This window comes from Monodon monoceros, unplaced genomic scaffold (assembly GCF_005190385.1).
Source record: "Monodon monoceros isolate NGI ecotype Baffin Bay Population unplaced genomic scaffold, NGI_Narwhal_1 Super_Scaffold_2, whole genome shotgun sequence".
NCBI classification, from domain to species: domain Eukaryota; kingdom Metazoa; phylum Chordata; class Mammalia; order Artiodactyla; family Monodontidae; genus Monodon; species Monodon monoceros.
In genome coordinates, this window is record NW_021703776.1 from 68586572 (window position 1) to 68607321 (window position 20750).

The 20750-nt window shown below is 38.6% G+C and overlaps 1 protein-coding gene and 1 non-coding gene across 5 annotated transcripts in view; one reads left to right on the forward strand and one right to left on the reverse strand.

Moving 5' to 3' along the window:
* The window catches only part of IFRD1 (interferon related developmental regulator 1), a 48947-nt gene that overhangs the window by 20404 nt on the left and 7793 nt on the right, over positions 1-20750 (forward strand). Inside the window, exons 2-9 of one of the 4 annotated variants that reach the window (XM_029234205.1) lie at positions 3099-3367; positions 7960-8064; positions 8208-8292; positions 9054-9178; positions 11180-11337; positions 14431-14481; positions 14564-14742; positions 14832-14940. In XM_029234205.1, coding sequence (XP_029090038.1) covers positions 3277-3367; positions 7960-8064; positions 8208-8292; positions 9054-9178; positions 11180-11337; positions 14431-14481; positions 14564-14742; positions 14832-14940 — 903 coding nt within the window. In that variant the 5' untranslated portion in view covers positions 3099-3276. Of the gene's footprint in view, positions 1-2353; positions 3368-3872; positions 4099-7959; positions 8065-8207; positions 8293-9053; positions 9179-11179; positions 11338-14430; positions 14482-14563; positions 14743-14831; positions 14941-20750 lie in introns of those variants that run through there. The other 3 variants (XM_029234204.1, XM_029234207.1, XM_029234206.1) reach the window with 3 other exon arrangements.
* On the reverse strand, positions 19673-19779 carry LOC114902156. Its single transcript, XR_003795383.1, has one exon. It is a non-coding gene; the product is annotated as a U6 spliceosomal RNA (small nuclear RNA).

The following is a 20750-nucleotide window of genomic DNA, read 5'->3' on the forward strand; positions in this document are numbered from 1 at the left end:
TTTTATCAAAAATATCTATCTCTCAGAGTTCATTATACTAAAAGTAACACTCCATGTATGTAATGTTGCTGCCTTTTCTTGACCCAGAAAAATCTAGTCAACAAATATTTCTTGAACATTCATTTAACATATACTGACCCCCTATAATTACAAAGATAACACTTCTTTACATGCCATGAGGGAAAGCGATGATGCAAACAGGGTTCTTGTTTTGGGGGAGTTGACAGTTTCATGAGATGACAGATGTGTTTACAAACAAATGTAAAGCAAGTATGTATATGATGTGGTAGGTCATAGCTAGGCCTTCCCAGTAAAGACCTCCAAGTGGATGTGAATGGATGTAGATAAAAGGAGCATGCCCCAATTGTAGGCAAAGCACAAGTTACAAGGCCTGAAACCTGGACATTAAGCCTGGGTGATGTGGCTCACAGAGTAGCAAAATTATTGCCTTACTTGTAGTATGAGTTGTTTCTGGATGACCAAGAGCCTGGGGTTATGAAAGGTATAATTCTATGATCCTCCAGTCTGGGGTCATCTCACTCAGTGTGGGCCAAGGCCACGGGGCTTCAGACGTACAGTCATCTGAAGGGATGATACAAGGGCATCAGTGGGAGCTGTGTCCACCAACCGGCATCCTTATCTGGTTTACTTGCAGCTTCAGGATTAAACAAAGTAAAAGCAACGCTGAAATAATGCCCTTTGAATAGCATCCTTGAATAGGCTGTGTGGCCTGTGCGGGTGTAATAAGTGCCATTAGAGCATTACAAAGAGTTTTAAGAGTTGTGAGGAAAAAGAAACAATTTTGGTTGGAGGCTTTAGGAAGGAAGGAAGTTGAATTTGAGCTAGATCTTGAAAGATGGATAAAATTTTCCAAGGTGAACGTGGGAGGAAGGACATTACAGAGCACTGGACAACGTGAATGATAAAATGGAGGCAGGACAGCAGAGCTGTGTACTGGAAGCGAGGAGCAGTGCAATGTGGCTGAAGCACAGAGCATGTACCAGGAAGCAGTGAAAGATGGGCTGAAGAGGGAGTCCAGGCCAGGGGAAGAAGGTTGGCATTGGATATATTGGTAATGGGAACCAAGGAATGTTTTTGAGCAACTACTAAACCATGTGAATTAGTAAAATAGGGGATATATGAATAAATCTGGCAATATTATCATGCATTAAATATAGTGAAATGACTGGCAAGATCCCTTAAAATGCTCAGGCACCAACTGAGGTCATGTGTGATCGGAGAAGAGGACATGAATTTAGGTGTTTTATGGTAAAACTGATTGTTTTTAGGGAAACCAGGTATGACTTTGAGTTCTTGAATTTGGACATATGGGAGGACAGTAGTACTGTGAACACACAAAGGGAAGACAGGAAGAGGGAAACAGTATTAGAGATGCTGGACTGAGGTGCATATGGAACATTCAGGTGGAAATGTGCTACTTGCCATTGAAAAGAAAATAAGAGGACTCAGGAGGGAGGTGGAGTGGGAGATGAGTCACCTACATTGAGGTGAGTCAGTGAGTTTGTCTGTCATAAGCATAATACATGAACTTAAAAACAGGTCCTAAATACATGACAAATGTAACAAGGAAGACAGAGATCTTAGGCGCACCTTGGAAAATAAAAAACACTGAGAGTATTGGTATTCATAGCTCATGTTTGTTTTACCAGCTGTTAAATTCCCAAAACCCAATCCTTATCTCAGATTGACCTCCTAACTGGCAGGAAGAATTGACAAAGGACACATTCTTGTATAGAAATCTGAATCGCCAGATCTTTCTAGTCTAGAGCAGGAGAAATACAGGAACTACATGACTAAGTAGATTAAAGCACATCTTTTTCAAGGGGGGGTGGCACATAGCCTTGAACCACAATTAATTTGAGATTTTTCTTGTTTCTTGAGGTAGGATTGTATTGCTATAAACTTCCCTCTTAGAATAGCTTTTGCTGCATCACATAGGTTTTGGGTTGTTGTGTTTTCACTGTCATTTGTTTCTAGGTATTTTTTGATTTCCTCTTTGATTTCTTCAGTCATCTCTTGGTTATTTAGTAGTGTATTGTTTAGCCTCCATGTGTTTGTATTTTTTACAGTTTTTTTTCCTGTAATTGATATCTAGTCTCATAGCATTGTGGTAGGAAAAGATACTTGATATGATTTCAAATTTCTTAAATCTACCAAGGCTTGATTTGTGACACAAGCTATGATCTATCCTGGAGAATGTTCCATGAGCACTTGAGAAAAATGTGTGTTCTGTTGTTTTTGGATGGAATGTCCTATAAATATCAATTAAGTCCATCTTGTTTAATGTGTCATTTAAAGCTTGTGTTTCCTTATTTATTTTCATTTTGGATGATCTGTCCATTGGTGAAAGTGGGGTGTTAAAGTCCCCTACTATTATTGTGTTACTGTCGATTTCCCCTTTTATGGCTGTTAGCATTTGCCTTACGTATTGAGGTGCTCCTATGTTTTGAACCACAATTCAATGATAAATATTGATCGCTAAACTAATTCAACAACTAAAACCATGGAAACATACCTAAGGAGGGGTATGGCTGAGCATGGGCAGAGCCCACAGGCAAGTAGGGTAAAGGTTAAGGAGAAGAACACGAGCTTCTGGAGACAGACCAGCAATGCGGATTGCGTAGCTCCCAGTTGGAAGCAATCCCAGTTGGAAGCGGGCTGTCGTCATTCGGCATGCTCCTCACTGGCTACCACCTCCGTCAATTCCAAGGCGGGGCCACGGGGCGGCAGGGGAAGGGTCTCGAGAAACAAAGCAAGCGCGTAGAAAAGCCCGTTGGGAGGAGCTGGGAGCCGGCTCACCAGGGCTGACTACATTTCCCAGAACTCAAGACGGCAACTAAGACCGGCTCCGGGCCGCCGCTGGAAGACTTGTGGCATGGGATCGGTAGTCAGCATCCTTTGGCCGCTCTAAGTCCGCCTCTGGTGGGGAGGTCTATAGGGATTGGCTAGTGAGAGTTCGAGTCCCGCCCACGTATGGTGACGACAGGCGGCGGTCTTGCTACTTAAGGCGTCGTGGCCTCGCCCGCCCCGCCTTAGCTCCAGCGCTAGAGAGAAACATGTATCGTTTCCGATTACAGCTCTTCACGGGGATTTCTGCTGCCGCCACCGCCCACTCTTACCCGCGCCGCTTCTCGCCTCTGTTAGTCGAAAACTCGCCTCTCAGCCGCCCGCCGCACAGACGCACGAGTAAAAAGTGCAGCTCCATCGGCTGATCTTCGCTAAGCTCCGAGTTTAGGCGGCACCGGGCGTCCCACGATGCCGAAGAATAAGAAGCGGAACACTCCCCATCGCGGTGGCAGTGGTGGCGGCGGCTCAGGGGCAGCTGCAGCGACGGCGGCGACAGCAGGTACGAGAGTATCCCCGCCGCCGGCGTCCCAGTTGCCGGCCAGGCTGGCAAGTCTCTTAGCCTTGGGTACCGTGGGAGGTGTAGTTCTTTTCCTCTAGACGTTTGCGTCGGCGGGGCACCTGCTGTGGCCGGCGAACTACACTTCCCAGCGTGCCCCGGTGGCCGTACCTCGCGCGATTTGGATCCGGAATGCGAGTCCAACTCGGGCCCGGGCCGTGGAGTCTGGGAGGGGCGAATGGGTCCTCGGGTCTGGGAGAGGGTTGGCATCGGGGGTGACCGGGAGCTGGCAGGAGAGGAACTGTTCTCAGAGGCCGGTGCTGGCTCTCTAGAGCTCTCCTTGACGGAGGGTGGGGCCGGGCTCGGAGTTCCGTCCATGCAGTCACTGGTCACCTTTGACCACCCGGCTCCAACATGGAGTTCTCGGGAATGCCAAACGTCCGGCGGGTTTGGACTGACTCTTGCGTCACGCGGCCTGGGCCTTACGTGGTGGGGCCGGGGTGACGCAGAGGTGCCCACGTGGTATCCCGTTCTGCTGCCTTCTTTCGCATCCCGCGTGTCCACCTGGCCTGGCGGAGGCGTCGGAGGCTGGGGGCCACTGTCCCAGAGTAGGCTCTGCTCCTGTCCCTATCTGGCACCCGAACAAATCCCGAGCCCCCAGCTCTCCTGTGACCAGTCGAGACGACCTCCTACTCCTCGGGGCAGAAACCACGTTCTCCTTTGTGACGTATTCTGTAGGTTCTCTGATGGGAGCCCGGGATAGGCGGGAATGGTGAGGAGCTCAGATTGCAATTGGCCAAAAGTTTAGGGTTTTTTGTCTCCTCTTTGCAAAGTTAAAGCTTTTCCTGGATGGGTAGGTGCTTAACTGAATTAATGATTCTTTACTCCTAACTATACGGCTAAGAAAAAAGGACTTAAAGCAGAAAGCCCTACGAGACACAGCATACTGAAAGCTAGTGTTAAACTGGGTAAAATCAGCACGTTTAATAATTGCTTTGTTGAAACTTTGAAATTAAATGTTGGAATATCCTCAGATGTTATCACATCGGAACTACTACCAGCCACATATACTTGTCAACACAGTTGCCACTTTGACCCTCAGAATATGCCTTTGTTCTTTAGCAAGTAAATAGGCCAGTTTTCTTGTTAAAGATGATTGGAAGCTGGTATTTTAAAAGCTTTTCTATAGGATTTATAGCAGCACGAAAACTTTGTGATCATGTATTAAATGTTTAATAATTAACAAGAATGAATTATTATAAATGTAGTTTTTTCCCTTTTCTTTATATCGCTCTTTATTTTGATTGAATGCTCTCGGTGTTCATGAAATTCATTCTTGATCAAGATATAAAATACATAGTTTGTTGTGGCATCTAGTTGCTCTGTGTGAATTGAGGATACATACCTCTCTACCTTTCTGCTTCAGCTTTCCTCATCTGAAGTAAACATTTAAATTCTGTCTAGAAGGTCCGTATTAATTTTATTCTTCTTTAAGTTTACCTTTTGTTGATGGAACAAATTATGGAGATGCAGCAAGCTAAAGTCATTTTGAAAATGGTAATGATGTTACTAATGGCTTCCTTGAATCACAAACAAACCTTTATTCCCTTCTGGAGCTTCCTGTCCAGCCTCCTTCCTTCCTGGTACTTAGAGAATAATATCAGGAGGCAGTGGGGGATTGCCTTTCAGATTTTACCTTGAGGTTCATTTGCGAACTTTCATCATCAGGTAAAGAATTATTTGATTAGTTTATAAAACTATACATGCTTTGACTATCTTTGGAAGTTTACACTAGAACTTATTAACTGTGCTTGCCTCTAATTGGGCCTGGGGGGTGAGCTTTACTTTTTGAAAAGTTTCATTTGGTCCTTTATGAATATTACTTAAATCAATAAATGAATAAATAATAGTTGAGTAGAAGAGGTGGAAAATTGTCACCAACTTGTACTTAAAAGTCTTATCTTACTGGTATTTTTAAGTGACATCTAGAAGAAATGGGATTCAAATGAGATCTTCCCGTGTACAGCTGAAAGATAACCAACTTCTCTATCACTTTGGGTTTCCCATTTAAATTCTCTGCTTTTTAAGTTAGTGGACAGGTCTAGGAAACTAATAAAATTGACCTTTTGTTCAAGTGTGCTTATTTTTCGTGACACTTAATTTGAAGAGAGCATTTTTAGGAAAGAACAAAACTTTGTTAATACATAAGCCCTCTAAGAAATAAGGACTTTATGTGTCTAAGTGCCACCTCATTAATGGTACTTGGGATCACAAGGTGGGTGAGTATGACCTAGATATCAGACATTCATACAGGATTTTTTTCCTCGTGTTTTGTTTTTTTTTTAATCTCTTTTTCCCTTGAGCCTTGGGAAATCATTGAAACTTAGAGAAGGGAGCTGTGTAAGACCTGGATAGGAAACTCTTCTTGATAGTTTAAAAATAGGCTGAATATGAAAAATAAAAAACGTAAATTGATTTGTGAATAAATGTTAGTAAAAGTTAAGTAGATGACTCAACTGTTGCCACGACTTCGAATCATGAAAACACATGAAGATAGATCCAGAAATAGAGTATGATGGCATAGGTCTTTGTTTATTTGTTTATTCCTGTCCTAAGCACTATGATTAAGAAGTTTTGGGATCTTGGTTTCATTGCTTATTCTTTATGCTTCACTACTTTGATTGGCACACTTTATTCTCTTTGAGATAGCCAGCAGATTTGAAGGCCACTTGCTTCCTGTGTTGATTTAAAAATCTGCTAAAGTCTCACCTCTGTTGTGATTTAAAAAAAAAGACAACCCCCATTTAAAAAAAAACAGCAACAGGCTTAATTAAACTTAGAGAATTTTTGAAAAGCTTATCTTATGATATAGTAAATGCTACAGATTTCTTGAATATAGAGACCTAAGTGATACAATCTTAGGTTTGTATTGTATCCTTGTACCTAAGGATACAATTTTAGGTACAATCTTTGATTCGAGCTCAGAGGTAAATCAGATGACTCAAGTCACTTTTGGGGCAGAATTTGAGACTTATTTTAACTCAGTTCTCAATGTAATTGATGACTAGGTAATCTTTTTATTAATATGAAATTCCCACAAAACAAAAGTGACTAGAAATGACAGTGACCAGGAATGTACATTTACTCCTTAAGTTAATGAAGGTGAGAGAAAGATTCTAGCTTAAAAAAAAGGATTTTAATTTTTTAGTAATAGGGCTGATATTTTAAAACTGTTGGATTTGTTAGAACCTTTCTTTTAAAGGTAATTTATCGGTCGGGCTTTTATCTACCTTTTTATGCTACATCAAATACCAAAACTTTTTTTTTTTTTTTCTTAAATCTTGGCTCTTTATTGCTGGAAAATACTCACACAAATTTTAAAAGGGCACTGTCAATTTTCCCAAGGAAGTGACAGGAGTGTCAGCACTTGTGACTAGGTACAAATGTTCACGTGTGCACCCATCGTAGTAGGAAAGTCATCATCCAAATTAGTCACTGGTCACCACAGTAAAGTGGGTTTTTAAAATACTGTAGTCACTTTTGAAATCGGCATGTGAAAAAAGTCAAATCTTAAACATTGCTCACCTAAATAATTCAAAATCTTCGAAGCAAAGTCCCAATTTTAAACACACCATGTCTACAGTCTTGATCAGCTTGCAACTTGCCCATAGTTCTTTACTTGCAAAAATGAGGCAATTCTGTAAAGACTCTCAAATTGATGCTTTCTATCTCCAGTGGATGTGGCCCTGTGAAGTCCGCCATAGAGTACTGGCCAAGAGAAAGGAGGACCTTTGTGCAGTGCTTGAGAACCATTTAAGGGGTCCTCACTTAAGAAGCCCTGCCTCTTAAGTGATTCACACGCTAGTTCACACGACTTCTCAGCTCTTCTGACTTGCATGACTCAGGAACAAAAATCCTGTAGTTCACTGCACTGGGCATCACCCAAATAGCCCATCAGAGCTCTTTATAATTTCATACACATCTCATCAGCACTGTAGTACTTTAGTGATCAATTACTTCATCCAATTCCTATCATTACTTTCTATGCCATTTTGGATCCACTTGTCAACATCCCCATCCAAAACTTCAATTTTAAGCCTTTGTTGACCCTCTCAATTCAAGTTGTCTTTAAAACTACCATCCCTTAACTTCTTAAATTCCCCTTCACATAAGACATGTGTAACCTAAAAACTAACCCATTCACCAGTTAATGTTTACTAAGCCCAGTTATTCTCATTGGAACATATATTCGTCTTATTCTTATGATGGTCAGTTTTCATTGTCTTCATGATTTGAAGTAGTTTTTTCATCTGTAATACCACTTTTTGTATCACCAAAAATGGGTGCTGCATGTTAGATGATTGATATATTTCTGAAGTTGATGTATATTGTAAACAGTTGGTGCTCTGAAATACACATTAGGTGAATTGACTTATGTTAGGAATTTAAGTGTATTCTTTTGTAAAAAATCATCTCATAAATAAGTTTGGGTTTTTATTACTGGATTTTTTTGTAAGTAAATTTTAAAATCCCAAGTTAAGTATTTGCATATATGACAACAAAATCATTTACCTTCAACCTCTTTTACCTATTAGGTGGCCAGCATCGAAATGTTCAACCTTTTAGTGATGAGGATGCATCGATTGAAACAATGAGCCATTGCAGTGGTTACAGTGATCCTTCCAGTTTTGCTGAAGATGGTATGAGTTTTCAGTTAAGATTTGCAACGTTAGATAAAAGGATGATTTAGGTGGAGGAATTCTTGTAGCTAAGTATACTATTACTGCTCCCTGTCTGCTTTTTTCTATTTAAATTACAGTGGTTGGTTTTTATTATTCCTTAGGACCAGAAGTCCTTGAAGAGGAAGGAACTCAAGAAGACTTAGAGTATAAGTTGAAGGGATTCATTGACCTGACCCTGGATAAGAGGTAGGAATTACTGGAAACTCTTTTCTTCTGGGTGATTTCTGTCAGCCACTTTTTATTTAAAATATGTGCAGTTCTTTCATTTAACATTATGTTTTTCTAAAGCTCGATTTGTTTACTTTGTATATTTTAGTGTTTCTTATTCCTTTGGACTTTTAATGTATCAGTAGATAGGAACATGCCACTAGAATTTAGATTAATAGCCTAAGATTAGTCGTTGTTCAGCATAGGGGACATAACTGTATTTGATAATTGAAGTGGATTTGTTGAATTAAAAGTTAATCTTCAACTAGAAAGTATAACTAAACTTCGAAAAGTATCAAAGCTAAATTGTTTTCTTACTTAACAGTAACTCTAGAACCAACTTAAAACAAATGGAATTAAAAAGCCCAGAAGATTCAAACAAGAACTCTAGACTTCTGTAGTGTTAAAAAGTCTGAGTTTACTTGAATATGTAATGTAGGAGAACATGTCTTATACATTGAAACTATAAAATTCTATGTGGTCATTTAACATTGTGGTTATTGAACTAATAAACAGAAAACATGATATAGAGTAGCTTAAAATCTTTTGTATAATAAGGTGAGTTGTAGATGAAAATTAAATTATTATTGAAGAACTGTGAGAGCTTGATGAAAATTAGATTTTAAATAATCTATAAATAGAAAAAGTTGAGAGGGAAGTAAGCTCAGTTTTTAAAAGTCTCATTGACCAATGGTATACTCCAATTGGATATTCTTTCTCTTACATTTTGTTTTAAATAGTGCGAAGACAAGGCAGGCAGCTCTTGAAGGTATTAAAAATGTACTGGCTTCAAAGATGCTTTATGAATTTATTCTGGAAAGAAGAATGACTTTAACTGATAGCATTGAACGCTGCCTGAAAAAAGGTAATGTCCATATTTTTGAGTCACAGTCACAGAACTGAAAAGGAATTTGCTACCTTCTGTGCAGTAATATTTGTTAATAGCACTTAGAAGTCTGGCTCACTCTTAGAACTTTGTAATTGGCAGGGAATATGCCAGGCTTGTTAGAACTCAAAATCAAACTTGTTAGCTTTGTTTTGTTTATGTAATAAACAGTTTGAAACTAGGAAGGATTGGGGTGGATTATCAACTTTAGTTGTATCAGAAGAGGTGTTTGCCATTCTTTTGTATATAAGAAAGGCTTGAAACCATGTGTCAGATGTCAACAAAAAGTATTATTTATAAGCCATCCTACTTCATTTTTCTAAAATTAAAAAAGTATCATAATTATCTACCTCATTTTCTTATTTAAAACATCAATCATACCTGTCAATGACATCATTTCAGGATATCCCTTGGAATATTTGAATTCTAGAACTTTGTAATGGAGATTCTGGAATTCATGTTATGATTGTAGAACTTTTATGATCATAGAACTTTTAAGAATGAAGAGAGACCTTAAAGATTAAGTCTAGTATTATCAAACTTTCAATTTTAGGAGCTGCCAGATTTAAAAAGATTTGGGGCTGCCAGCTTAATTATTTTGCCAAGTAAGAACATTATGAAAATAATTAGCTTCAACTATCATTATCACTTTATCAACAAAATATTTCTAGTACCAAAAGTGTAGGAAGCACACATATTCCTTTAAATTGAATGTGCTTAGCTTTATGTTCTTATTCTCATTTTGCTTCAGGTGGAAGCTTTGTCAAGAATGGGTGTTTGGAAACCTTTGATCTAATCCACCTCTCATTGTATAGGAAAAAGAAAGGCCTAGGAAACAGGAGACTGGTCTAAAGTTATATACCTTGTTACTGGTATAGTTGATAACAGAGCCAACTTTTTTTTTTTTTTGTTTTTCTTCGGTACGCGGGCCTCTCACTGTAGTGGCCTCTCCCGTCGCGGAGCACAGGCTCCGGACGCGCAGGCTCAGCGGCCATGGCTCACGGGCCCAGCCGCTCCGCGGCATGTAGGGATCCTCCCGGACCGGGGCACGAACCCGCGTCCCCTGCATCGGCAGGCGGACTCTCAACCACTGTGCCACCAGGGAAGCCCTCAGAGCCAACTTTTTTGAGATATTACAATGGCTTTGTTAAAAGTGTTAACATTGAAACTGTATCCACAAGGTAATTGGACTAGGTGACCTTTAAGAATTTCTTAAAACCTGCATAAATATTTAATTTATCAGATAATAACTTAAGTTCAAAATTTGCCCAAATCCTTTGGTGTATACAGTTCTCAAGAGTTAACTTACATTTACCTTTATATTAACGTATTTTCTGTAGTTTTAAAGAATCCCTTATTTTTAAAATATTTTTATTTTTTGGCCGTACCATGCAGCTTGTGGGATTTTTTTGTTCCCCGACCAGGGATGGAACCTGAGCCCTCGGCAATGAGAGCTCGGAGTCCTAACCACTGGATCACTAGGAAATTCCCAAGAATCACTTATTTTGAATCCCTTATTTATTTAAAAAAAAAATTAAAAAAACACTGGTGGAGGAAGCCCTGACAGTTTAGTTTACCTCATGGGCTGTGTACATCTGAAATGCTTGTCAGATTAATTCAAGGGCTACTTGAGCACTATTCTATAAGTACATGAAGGATTTGGAAGGTCAAATCAGCTTGAAATGCATTATCTGGCTGAACTGTTACAGTAATCCCTTAAAATTGGTGTTAATCTCCATTTCACAGATGAGGAAATGTTTTGAGAATAAGAGTAATTGGTTGAAGATCATTTGGCTAATACGTGGTAGATCTAGGATTTGAGTGAGGTCTAGATTTGTCGCTCATGTCAAAGCCTTGAGCATATTACAAGTTTCATAATTGGTAGATGCTACTTTGAAATTGAACAAATTTGGGAGATTGCTGCCTTAATAAGTCTATTGAAAATGATTTGTCATAGTTGCATTGTGGCTTCTTTTATAGGTAAAGGTGATGAGCAGCGTGCAGCTGCAGCATTAGCATCTGTTCTCTGTATTCAGCTGGGCCCTGGAATTGAAAGTGAAGAGGTTTTAAAGACTCTTGGACCAATCCTGAAGAAAATAATTTGTGATGGAACAGCAAGTATCCAGGCTAGGCAAACTGTAAGTATAGGATTTTTAAATTTATAGATCTATCTAGGCATGACAGCCAGACCTTGTGATGAATGATCTAGGAAAATAGCATCTTTAAAAAATATAGCAGGTTTTTTATTAACATTTTATTCTCATTTGTCCCTTTGTTTTTTGAATTTTATTTATTCTATTTACTTATACAGCAGGTTCTCATAAGTTCTCTATTTTATCCATATTTGTGTGTATATGTCAATCCCAATCTCCCAATTCATCCCACCACCACCCCCATTTGTCTTTAATTTTAGTGAGCAGGCTCAATACGACAATTGCCCTCTTAAATTTTCTGAGACTCAATAGAGCATCCCATATAGAGAAGATTTCTACATCTTTGAAATTGAACATCATTTGCTGATATGAAATACAGTGCTATGTTGAGTTATTTAGGATGATCCAGTTTTTATTGGAGCTTAATGAAATGGTCTAGACAATGTTTATTGTGTGGTTATTTTTTATTCTAAGAAATGTAATGGAGTGGTTTTCTTGAAAAAATTCTGGCTGTTGTGGCCTAAAAGTCCTTATGAGAGAGCTGAATGCTGTAGTTACACAGGTGGATTTGGTAGATGTAGGAAACTCTGAAACTCTGACTTGTGAAATATTCATCTGGTTTTGGGGTTTAGAAAAGCTTTCATTCTCTAATTGATATATACCACTTGCAACACCTAAGACTGTGGGTTTTGTTTTTGGTTGTTGGTTTTTGGTGTGCTAGTAAGTGATTTAAATGATCACATGAACATGTTTTGCTTTATTCACAGAAACATGAGGTGGTTGTAGTGGATTTAGAAAGTGGATTTGAATTTTAATGAATTTTAAGATTTGAATGTTACGGATCTTAAGAATCTTAAGAGTCTTAATAGATCTTAAAAATTTAATTTTAGTGGATTTGAATCTTAAGCTGTTTTCCTAACAAGAGAACCATTTTAAGTTTAAAGCTTTTTCATACTGATTATTCAAATTAGCTTCCTCTTTAGTATTACTTACGGTAAATGACATTAATCTTTGTATCAGATAAACCCTGAAGTCTTAGTGGCTTAATAAAAGTTTACTTCTTGTTCATATCACTGCCCAGTCAAGTCAGCAGGGTCCCTAGGCATCCATCCTGCGTCTCTGCCCTACCTCTAGGTCCTTTCAGATGGCAACTATGGTAGCTAGATGGGGAAAGCTAGAGGACAGAGACATATCGCTTCTGCCAAAGTTCCTAGGTTTACCAACCGTATGGCTGCTGGGAATAGTCTAGCTCTTTCTCCCAGAGGCAAAGGAATAGGAGTTTGGTGACATTATAGGAATCTCTGCCCCCCAATAGTTAGTAATCCTAAAATATTTAATCACGCTTTTGCTCTTTGCCTTTCTGTTCTTCCTTTTTGTGTAGTTTCATGCAACTTTTAAATTGTGCAGGAGTATAGGGGTATTTGAAATGTTTGACAGAAAACACTATTGATTAGATATTTGAGGTGATCACTTAATTTTGGTTGCATGTGAGTTTGTTGTGGTCATCTAAAGGCCCTTTATTCATCCTTCTCACTCTTTCTGTGAATTAAAATAAAAAATAAACTAGCATTCTTCTGCATGTTAGCAGAAGGAATCTTTATTAAACGTAGGCAGTCCTAATTTTTAATCTGCCATTTCTCTTAGTAATCAAAAGGAGAGATGTGGCCTTGCTTCTGCTGCTTACTTAGGAGAAGGGATGATAGATTGAAATTTTTCTTTACTAAGAATAATGCATAGGCTACTTTTGAATTTTAACAATGTCCAATTTTTACCAGGATAAACTAATGAAAATAAAATAGTGACACCAAGCAGATTAATATTACAAGTGTCCTCATATTACTGGAACAGAACTAGCTGAAACCTGGGCATATGCATGATGACTTTAAAGACTTAAGCTTTAATGGTACTTGGAACAACATGAGGGAATTTTAGTGATAACATATGGGGAAAAGGGAAATGAAGAATGATAAAGCCTTACGAATTTCAAATTCTGTTTTTTTTTTTTTTTGCGGTACGCGGACCTCTCACTGTTGTGGCCCCTCCTGCTGCGGAGCACAGGCTCTGGATGCGCAGGCTCAGCGGCCATGGCTCACGGGCCCAGCCGCTCTGCGGCATGTGGGACCCTCCCAGACCGGGGCACGAACCCGTGTCCCCTGCATCGGCAGGCGGACTCTCAACCACTGCGCCACCAGGGAAGCCCTCAGATTCTGTTTTTATATGATTAATTTGTTAGAGCAGTGTTCTGAGAATTCATGGCTCCTATTTATGTTGCAGGTAGATCATATATAGATATTCTGAATCTGTTTTATTAAGTAAGATTACCTTGGGGAGCTTCCCTGGTGGCGCAGCTGTTGAGAGTCCGCTTGCCGATGCAGGGGACACGGGTTCGTGCCCTGGTCCGGGAAGATCCCACATGCTGCGGAGCCGCTGGCCCTGTGAGCCATGGCCGCTGAGCCTGTGCGTCCGGAGCCTATGCTCCGCAGCGAGAGAGGCCACAAGAGTGAGAGGCCCTCGTAAAAAGAAAAAAAAAAAGATTACCTTGGTAATCTTGGACTGTGTACTCACTGGTTTAGCATCCCCCCCCGCAAAATAAACAATTACAGGATTCCCAACCTCTCTTCAACGTATTCCAAAATAAGTAAAATCTGAGTTAATGAGATCCTTCTTTAAGTTGGAAGTCTGAGGACAGCTATTTAAATTTTTTGAGATTTGTGTTTTAAAGGTTTTTAATAGAGTAGGTTTCTTTATCTCAAATGTCCACACTTCATCTCTGTCTTTGAGTTGGAGTTGAAGTTTGAAATGATCTGCTAGATTAATGAAGGAAAATCTGAGAGAAATGGAGTAACTTTCCTAAAGTCATACTCTGAGTTTAGTAGCAGACCTTAGTGGCTTTTAGCCAAAACCCACTTCCCTTAACTTTTGACCTTATATTCTTTCTTTCTTTTTAATACTGTACTTGGGACCTAATGTAGTCATGTGGTTGAGAAATTTTTCACATTGAATTATAAAAGCAGGAAGATGTAGAATTAATAAGAAAATGGCAAACATTAATGTCTGTTTTCATTTTGCTTTTTTTAGTGTGCAACTTGCTTTGCTGTTTGCTGTTTTATTGCCACAGATGACATTACTGTAAGTAGACAACCTTTTGAATCCAGTTGTTTGCACATTTCTCATTTAAGATGGTATCTTATTTCCTGTTCTTATGCATTAGGAGCTGTATTCAACTCTGCAGTGTTTGGAAAATATCTTCACCAAGTCCTATCTCAAAGAGAAAGACACTAATGTTGTCTGCAGCACCCCTACTACAGCGCTTCATATCAGCTCGCTTCTCGTGTGGACATTATTACTGACCATATGCCCAATCAATGAAGTGAAGAAAAAGCTTGAGGTGTATGTATTTTTAGTTTCTTACTTTATAAAATCAACATTTATTGACATAATCGGTTGTGTTCACATAATAATGACTGACTATTTTCTAGGCATTTCCATAAACTTCCAAGCCTTCTCTCTTCTGATGATGTAAACATGAGAATAGCTGCTGGTGAATCTCTGGCACTTCTGTTTGAATTGGCCAGAGGAATAGAGAGTGTAAGTATCTGATAGGTAAAACAAAAAGCTTGCATCACAAGGACCATTATTCCATCATAATCCTCACAATTAAGAAGTGAATGATAACTTTAGAGCATGGCCCACTGAGAACCTAGTGATTGATCGTTCTGCTTCTTGGCAGTGGTGATGTAATACTTTTAAGAGCATAAACCAATAGGGGTTGGTAGAGCAATATTTAAGTGTAGTTTATTATATTTAATTGTTGCTGCTTACAGAACTGAAGTTTAGGTACACTCTTATTACTCATGGAGAGAGTTGTCCCGTATAATCTTTTGGATTTCTCAGACATCAGACACATTAAGGTAATTCATGCATGGATGCTTTATAATAAATGTTGGACAAATGGATGAAATATTAAGTCAACATAGGTTTGGGATTAAGTCAGATGAGTTTAGTACTGTTATGTTTAACTTTCAAGCCAAAGATGGAAATAAACATAGCCCATTAGTCTGGGACATGTGCTTTGCAGTTCTCTACCACTGTCGACTCATAGTTGTTTTTTTTTAAACCACAGTTTGGCTTTTGAAGGTATTTGAGTTTGTGATAGGTGACCAATAGGTGATCCACCATCCTGATGGTATTCCAAGTTTAGCACTGAAAAGTCCTGTGTTCTAGGAAACCCTTTGTCTTAGGCTGTATGGGACATTTGGTCATCCTGGTTTGTGACCTCTATTGTGAATCTTGGGTTACTTACTAGCTGCTTCTTAATTTAAGGAGAAAGACTATTTCTGGAATGAAACTTTGTCTGCAATTAAAGAAGTTATTTAACAGTGGATACTTCTAAATAAGATTAATACGTGTTCTGGGTTGCCTTGCTTATTCACATTCCATTCTAGGCCTGTGTTTCATTGCCCCCCACATCCCTCCTTATTTTGAAAGAGAGCAGGCATGAGGTAAAAGTAAGTTATTAATGCTGTCAGTAGCTAATGAGTCTCCTTATGTGAGAAATTAGAAGACTGAAGTTTAGCAATCCATTTAATTTTATTGAGCTACTTAATGGCTCCTTAACCTCAAGGCACAGAAGCCAGATGTCCCCATTTTTAATCTTGTATTCCTCTACTGACTAGAAATGGTAAATTCTTTTCTTTTTCCCTTGAAATGCATCTTAAATGTGAACTAATGATGCAGTTTAAAGTATATGTGTTGATTTGTTTAAATTTGCATAAATGTAAATATATTATTACCTGCATATCTTACGTTATCTGACTTAAGAAATAATATGTGATAGCCAGGAGAACTCATCCAGATGTATTTAATTTGACTGAAGTCCTTGTCAAAGACAAAAATGAACTGGGTTATAAAACAACCTAGTGTTTTGTTTGCTTTTTTTTTTTTTTTTTTTTTTTTTGCACTAGGAATTTTATTTTGAATTTTTTGAGGAACATCCATACTATTTTCCAAAGTACCTGCACCAATTTACATTCCCACTAACAGTGCACAAGTGTTCCCTTTTCTCCACATCCTCACCAGTATTTGTTATCTCTTGTCTTTTTGATGATAGCTATCCTAATAGGTTTGAGGTGATTCCTCATTGTGATTTTTTTTTCTAACATCTTTATTAGAGTATAATTGCTTTACAATGTTGTATCAGTTTCTGCTTTATAACAAAGTGAATCAGTTATACATATACATATGTCCCCATATCTCTTCCCTCTTGTGTCTCCCTCCCACCCTCCCTATTCCACCCCTCTAGGTGGTCACAAAGCACCGAGCTGATCTCCCTGTGCTATGCGGCTGCTTCCCACTAGCTATATGTTTTACGTTTGGTAGTGTATATGTGTCCATGCCACTCTGTCACTTTGTCCCAGCTTACCCTTCCCCCTCCCTGTACCCTCAAGTCCATTCTCTAGTAGGTCTGCATCCTTACTCCTGTCTTGCCCCTAGGTTCTTCGGACCGTTTTCTTTTTTTTTTCTTCTTTTTTTTTAGATTCCAAATATATGTGTTAGCATACGGTATTTGTTTTTCTCTTTCTGACTTACTTCACTCTATGACAGTCTCTAGGTCCATCCACCTCACTACAAATAACTCCGTTTCGTTCCTTTTTATGGCTGAGTAATATTCCATTGTGTATACGTGCCACACCTTCTTTATCCATTCATCTGTTGATGGACACTTACGTTGCTTCCATGTCCTGGCTATTGTAAATAGAGCTGCAATGAACATTTTGGTACATGACTCTTTTTGAATTACGGTTTTCTCAGGGTATATGCCCAGTAGTGGGATTGCAGGGTCGTATGGTAGTTCTATGTTTAGTTTTTTAAGGAACCTCCATACTGTTCTCCATAGCAGCTGTATCAATTTACATTCCCACCAACAGTGCAAGAGGGTTCCCTTTTCTTCACAGCCTCTCCAGCATTTATTGTTTGTAGATTTTTTGATGATGGGCATTCAGACCGGTGTGAGACAATATCTCATTGTAGCTTTGATTTGAATTTCTCTAATGATTAATGGTGTTGAGCATTCTTTCATGTGTTTGTTGGCAATCTGTATATCTTCTTTGGAGAAATGTCTATTTATGTCTTCTGCCCATTTTTGGATTGGGTTGTTTGTTTTCTTGATATTGAGCTGCATGAGTTGCTTGTATGTTTTGGAGATTAATCCTTTGTCAGTTGCTTCATTTGCAAATATTTTCTCCCATCCTGAAGATTGTCTTTTCATCTTGTTTATGGTTTCCTTTGCTGTGCAAAAGCTTTGAAGTTTCATTAGGTCCCATTTGTTTATTTTTGTTTTTATTTCCATTTCTCTGGGAGGTGGGTCAAAAAGGATCTTGCTGTGATTTATATCATAGAGTGTTCTGCCTATGTTTTCCTCTAAGAGTTTGATGGTATCTGGACTTACATGTAGGTCTTTAATCCATTTTGAGTTTATTTCTGTGTATGGTGTTAGGGAGTGTTCTAATTTCATTCTTTTACATGTAGCTGTCCAGTTTTCCCAGCACCACTTATTGAAGAGGCTGTCTTTTCTCCTTTGTATAGTCTTGGCTTCTTTATCAAAGATAAGGTGACCATATGTGCATGGGTTTATCTCTCGGCTTTCTATCCTGTTCCATTGATCTATATTTCTGTTTTGTGCCAGTACCATACTGTCTTGTTTACTGTAGCCTAGTAGTGTAGTCTGAAGTCAGGGAGCCTGATTCCTCCAGCTCCATTTTTCTTTCTCAAGGTCTTTTGTGTTTCCATACAAATTGTGAAATTTTTTGTTCTAGTTCTGTGAAAAATGCCAGTGGTAGTTTGATAGGGATTGCACTGAATCTGTAGATTGCTTTGGGAAGTATAGTCATTTTCACAATGTTGATTCTTCCAATCCAAGAACATGGTGTATCTCTCCATCTATTTGCATCACCTTTAATTTCTTTGAACAGTGTCTTATAATTTTCTGCATACAGGTCTTTTGTCTCCTTAGGTAGGTTTATTCCTAGATATTTTATTCTTTTTGTTGCAGTGGTAAATGGGAGTGTTTTCTTAATTTTACTTTCAGATTTTTCATCATTAGTGTATAGGAATGCCAGAGATTTCTGTGCATTAATTTTATATCCTGCTACTTTACCAAATTCATTGATTAGCTCTAGTAGTTTTCTGGTAGCATCTTTAGGATTCTCTGTGTATAGTGTCATGTCATCTGCAAACAGTGACAGCTTTATTTCTTCTTTTCCGATTTGGATTTTATTTCCTTTATTTCTTTTTCTTCTCTGATTGCTGTGGCTAAAACTTCCAAAACTATGTTGAATAAGAGTGGCGAGAGTGGGCAACCTTGTCTTGTTCCTGATCTTAGTGGAAATGGTTTCGGTTTTTCACCATTGAGGATGATACTGGCTGTGGGTTTGTCATATATGGCCTTTATTATGTTGAGGAAAGTTCCCTCTGTGCCTATTTTATGGAGGATTTTTATCATAAATGGGTGTTGAATTTTGTCGAAAGCTTTCTCTGCATCTATTGAGATGATCATATGGTTTTTCTCCTTCAAGTTGTTAATACGGTGTATCACATTGATTGATTTGCGTATATTGAAGAATCCTTCCACTCCTGGGATAAACCCCACTTGATCATGGTGTATGATCCTTTTAATGTGCTGTTGGATTCTGTTTGCTAGTATTTTGTTGAGGATTTTTGCATCTATGTTCATCAGTGATATTGGCCTGTAGTTTTCTTTCTTTGTGACATCCTTGTCTGGTTTTGGTATCAAGGTGATAGTGGCCTCGTAGAATGAGTTTGGGTGTGTTCCTCCCTCTGCTTTATTTTGGAAGAGTTTGAGAAGCATAGGTGTTAGCTCTTCTCTAAATGTTTTATAGATTTCGCCTTTGAAGCCATTGGGTTCTGAGCTTTCGTTTGTTGGAAGATTTTTCATCACAGTCTCAACTTCAGTGCTTGTGATTGGTCTGTTTATATTTTCTATTTCTTCCTGGTTCAATCTTGGAAGGTTGTGATTTTCTAAGAATTTGTCCATTTCTTCCAGGTTGTCCATTTTATTGGCATGTAGTTGCTTGTAGTAATCTCTCATGATCCTTTGTATTTCTGCAGTGTCAGTTGTTACCTCTCCTTTTTCATTTCTAATTCTATTGATTTGAGTCTTCTTCCTTTTTTTCTTGTTGAGTCTGGCTAATGGTTTATCAATTTTGTTTATTTTCTCAAAGAACCAGCTTTTAGTTTTATTGATCTTTGCTATCGTTTCCTTCATTTTTTTTCATTTATTTCTGATCTGATCTTTATGATTTAAAATATGGAATGCTTCACGAATTTGCATGTCATCCTTGTGCAGGGGCCATGCTAATCTTCTCTGTATCGTTCCAATTTTAGTGTATGTGCTGCCGAAACGAGCACTCTTTGCTATTTTTGTTAAGTTTTTTGAAAGGAGGGGAGTGTCTGCTGGTGGTTTAGTGTGGTTACAAGGTGTTCAAAAAAATTAGTTAAACCATAGGTTGATTTAAATTAGGTTTTTGTAGCACAAGTGTGGCATCAAATTATTCAGAGCCTTTTGCTAACATTAATTATTTTGTGTTATTATTAACCTGGAAATCTAGCTATGTGATGAAATCAGCCTGGGAGACTTAGTAAAATTCTCTCTGAAGAGCTGGCTTTTAGGTTGGGTTTTAAAGAATGAGTTGGTGAAATATTAATAATAGCTATTTGTTCAAAGTTGATATGAAGAATTAGTAATCCTTCGTTTGTGAGAGCTCCCTTAGTTTACTTTGTGTGTCTGCCATGTAACCAAGCAGGTAAAGAGCGTACTTAGGAGCTGCTGTGCCTGGGTTCAAATTTTGTCTTCCACCCTTATTACCTGATGATGTTGGGCAACTTCTCTATGCCTCAGTATCCATATCTTTACAATGGAGATAATAATAGTCACTACCTAATATGGTTCTTGGGAACACATGCCAAGTACAGTGTAAGTGGTAGCAGTTCCTGCACTATTAACTGAATCATGTATTACCTCCTTCTTACTAGTACTCTAGTAGTGGCCTTTTAGGAGCTCTCTAGGGTAACTTAAACTAAGACAAGGACTATTTAGTGAGTGGAATTATAGGTCTGAGGTCCATGTGATATGCTGATTCAGGGAAATATATCAAAATATAGTATAGTCAAACCTTCCCTAATTTTCCCTGCTCTATCCCCCACCTAAGCTGACAGGGGAAGTGCTTCAGGACAGAGAGACAGAGCAGAAACAAAGAAAAGAAAATTTGAAGACTCACAACACACTCCCCAGGCCTTAAATCACTTAGATTTTATATTTCCAGAAAGGACAACCCCACGTGCTTCTCATTTCTTGCCTTTGTTTATAGGATAACTGACTC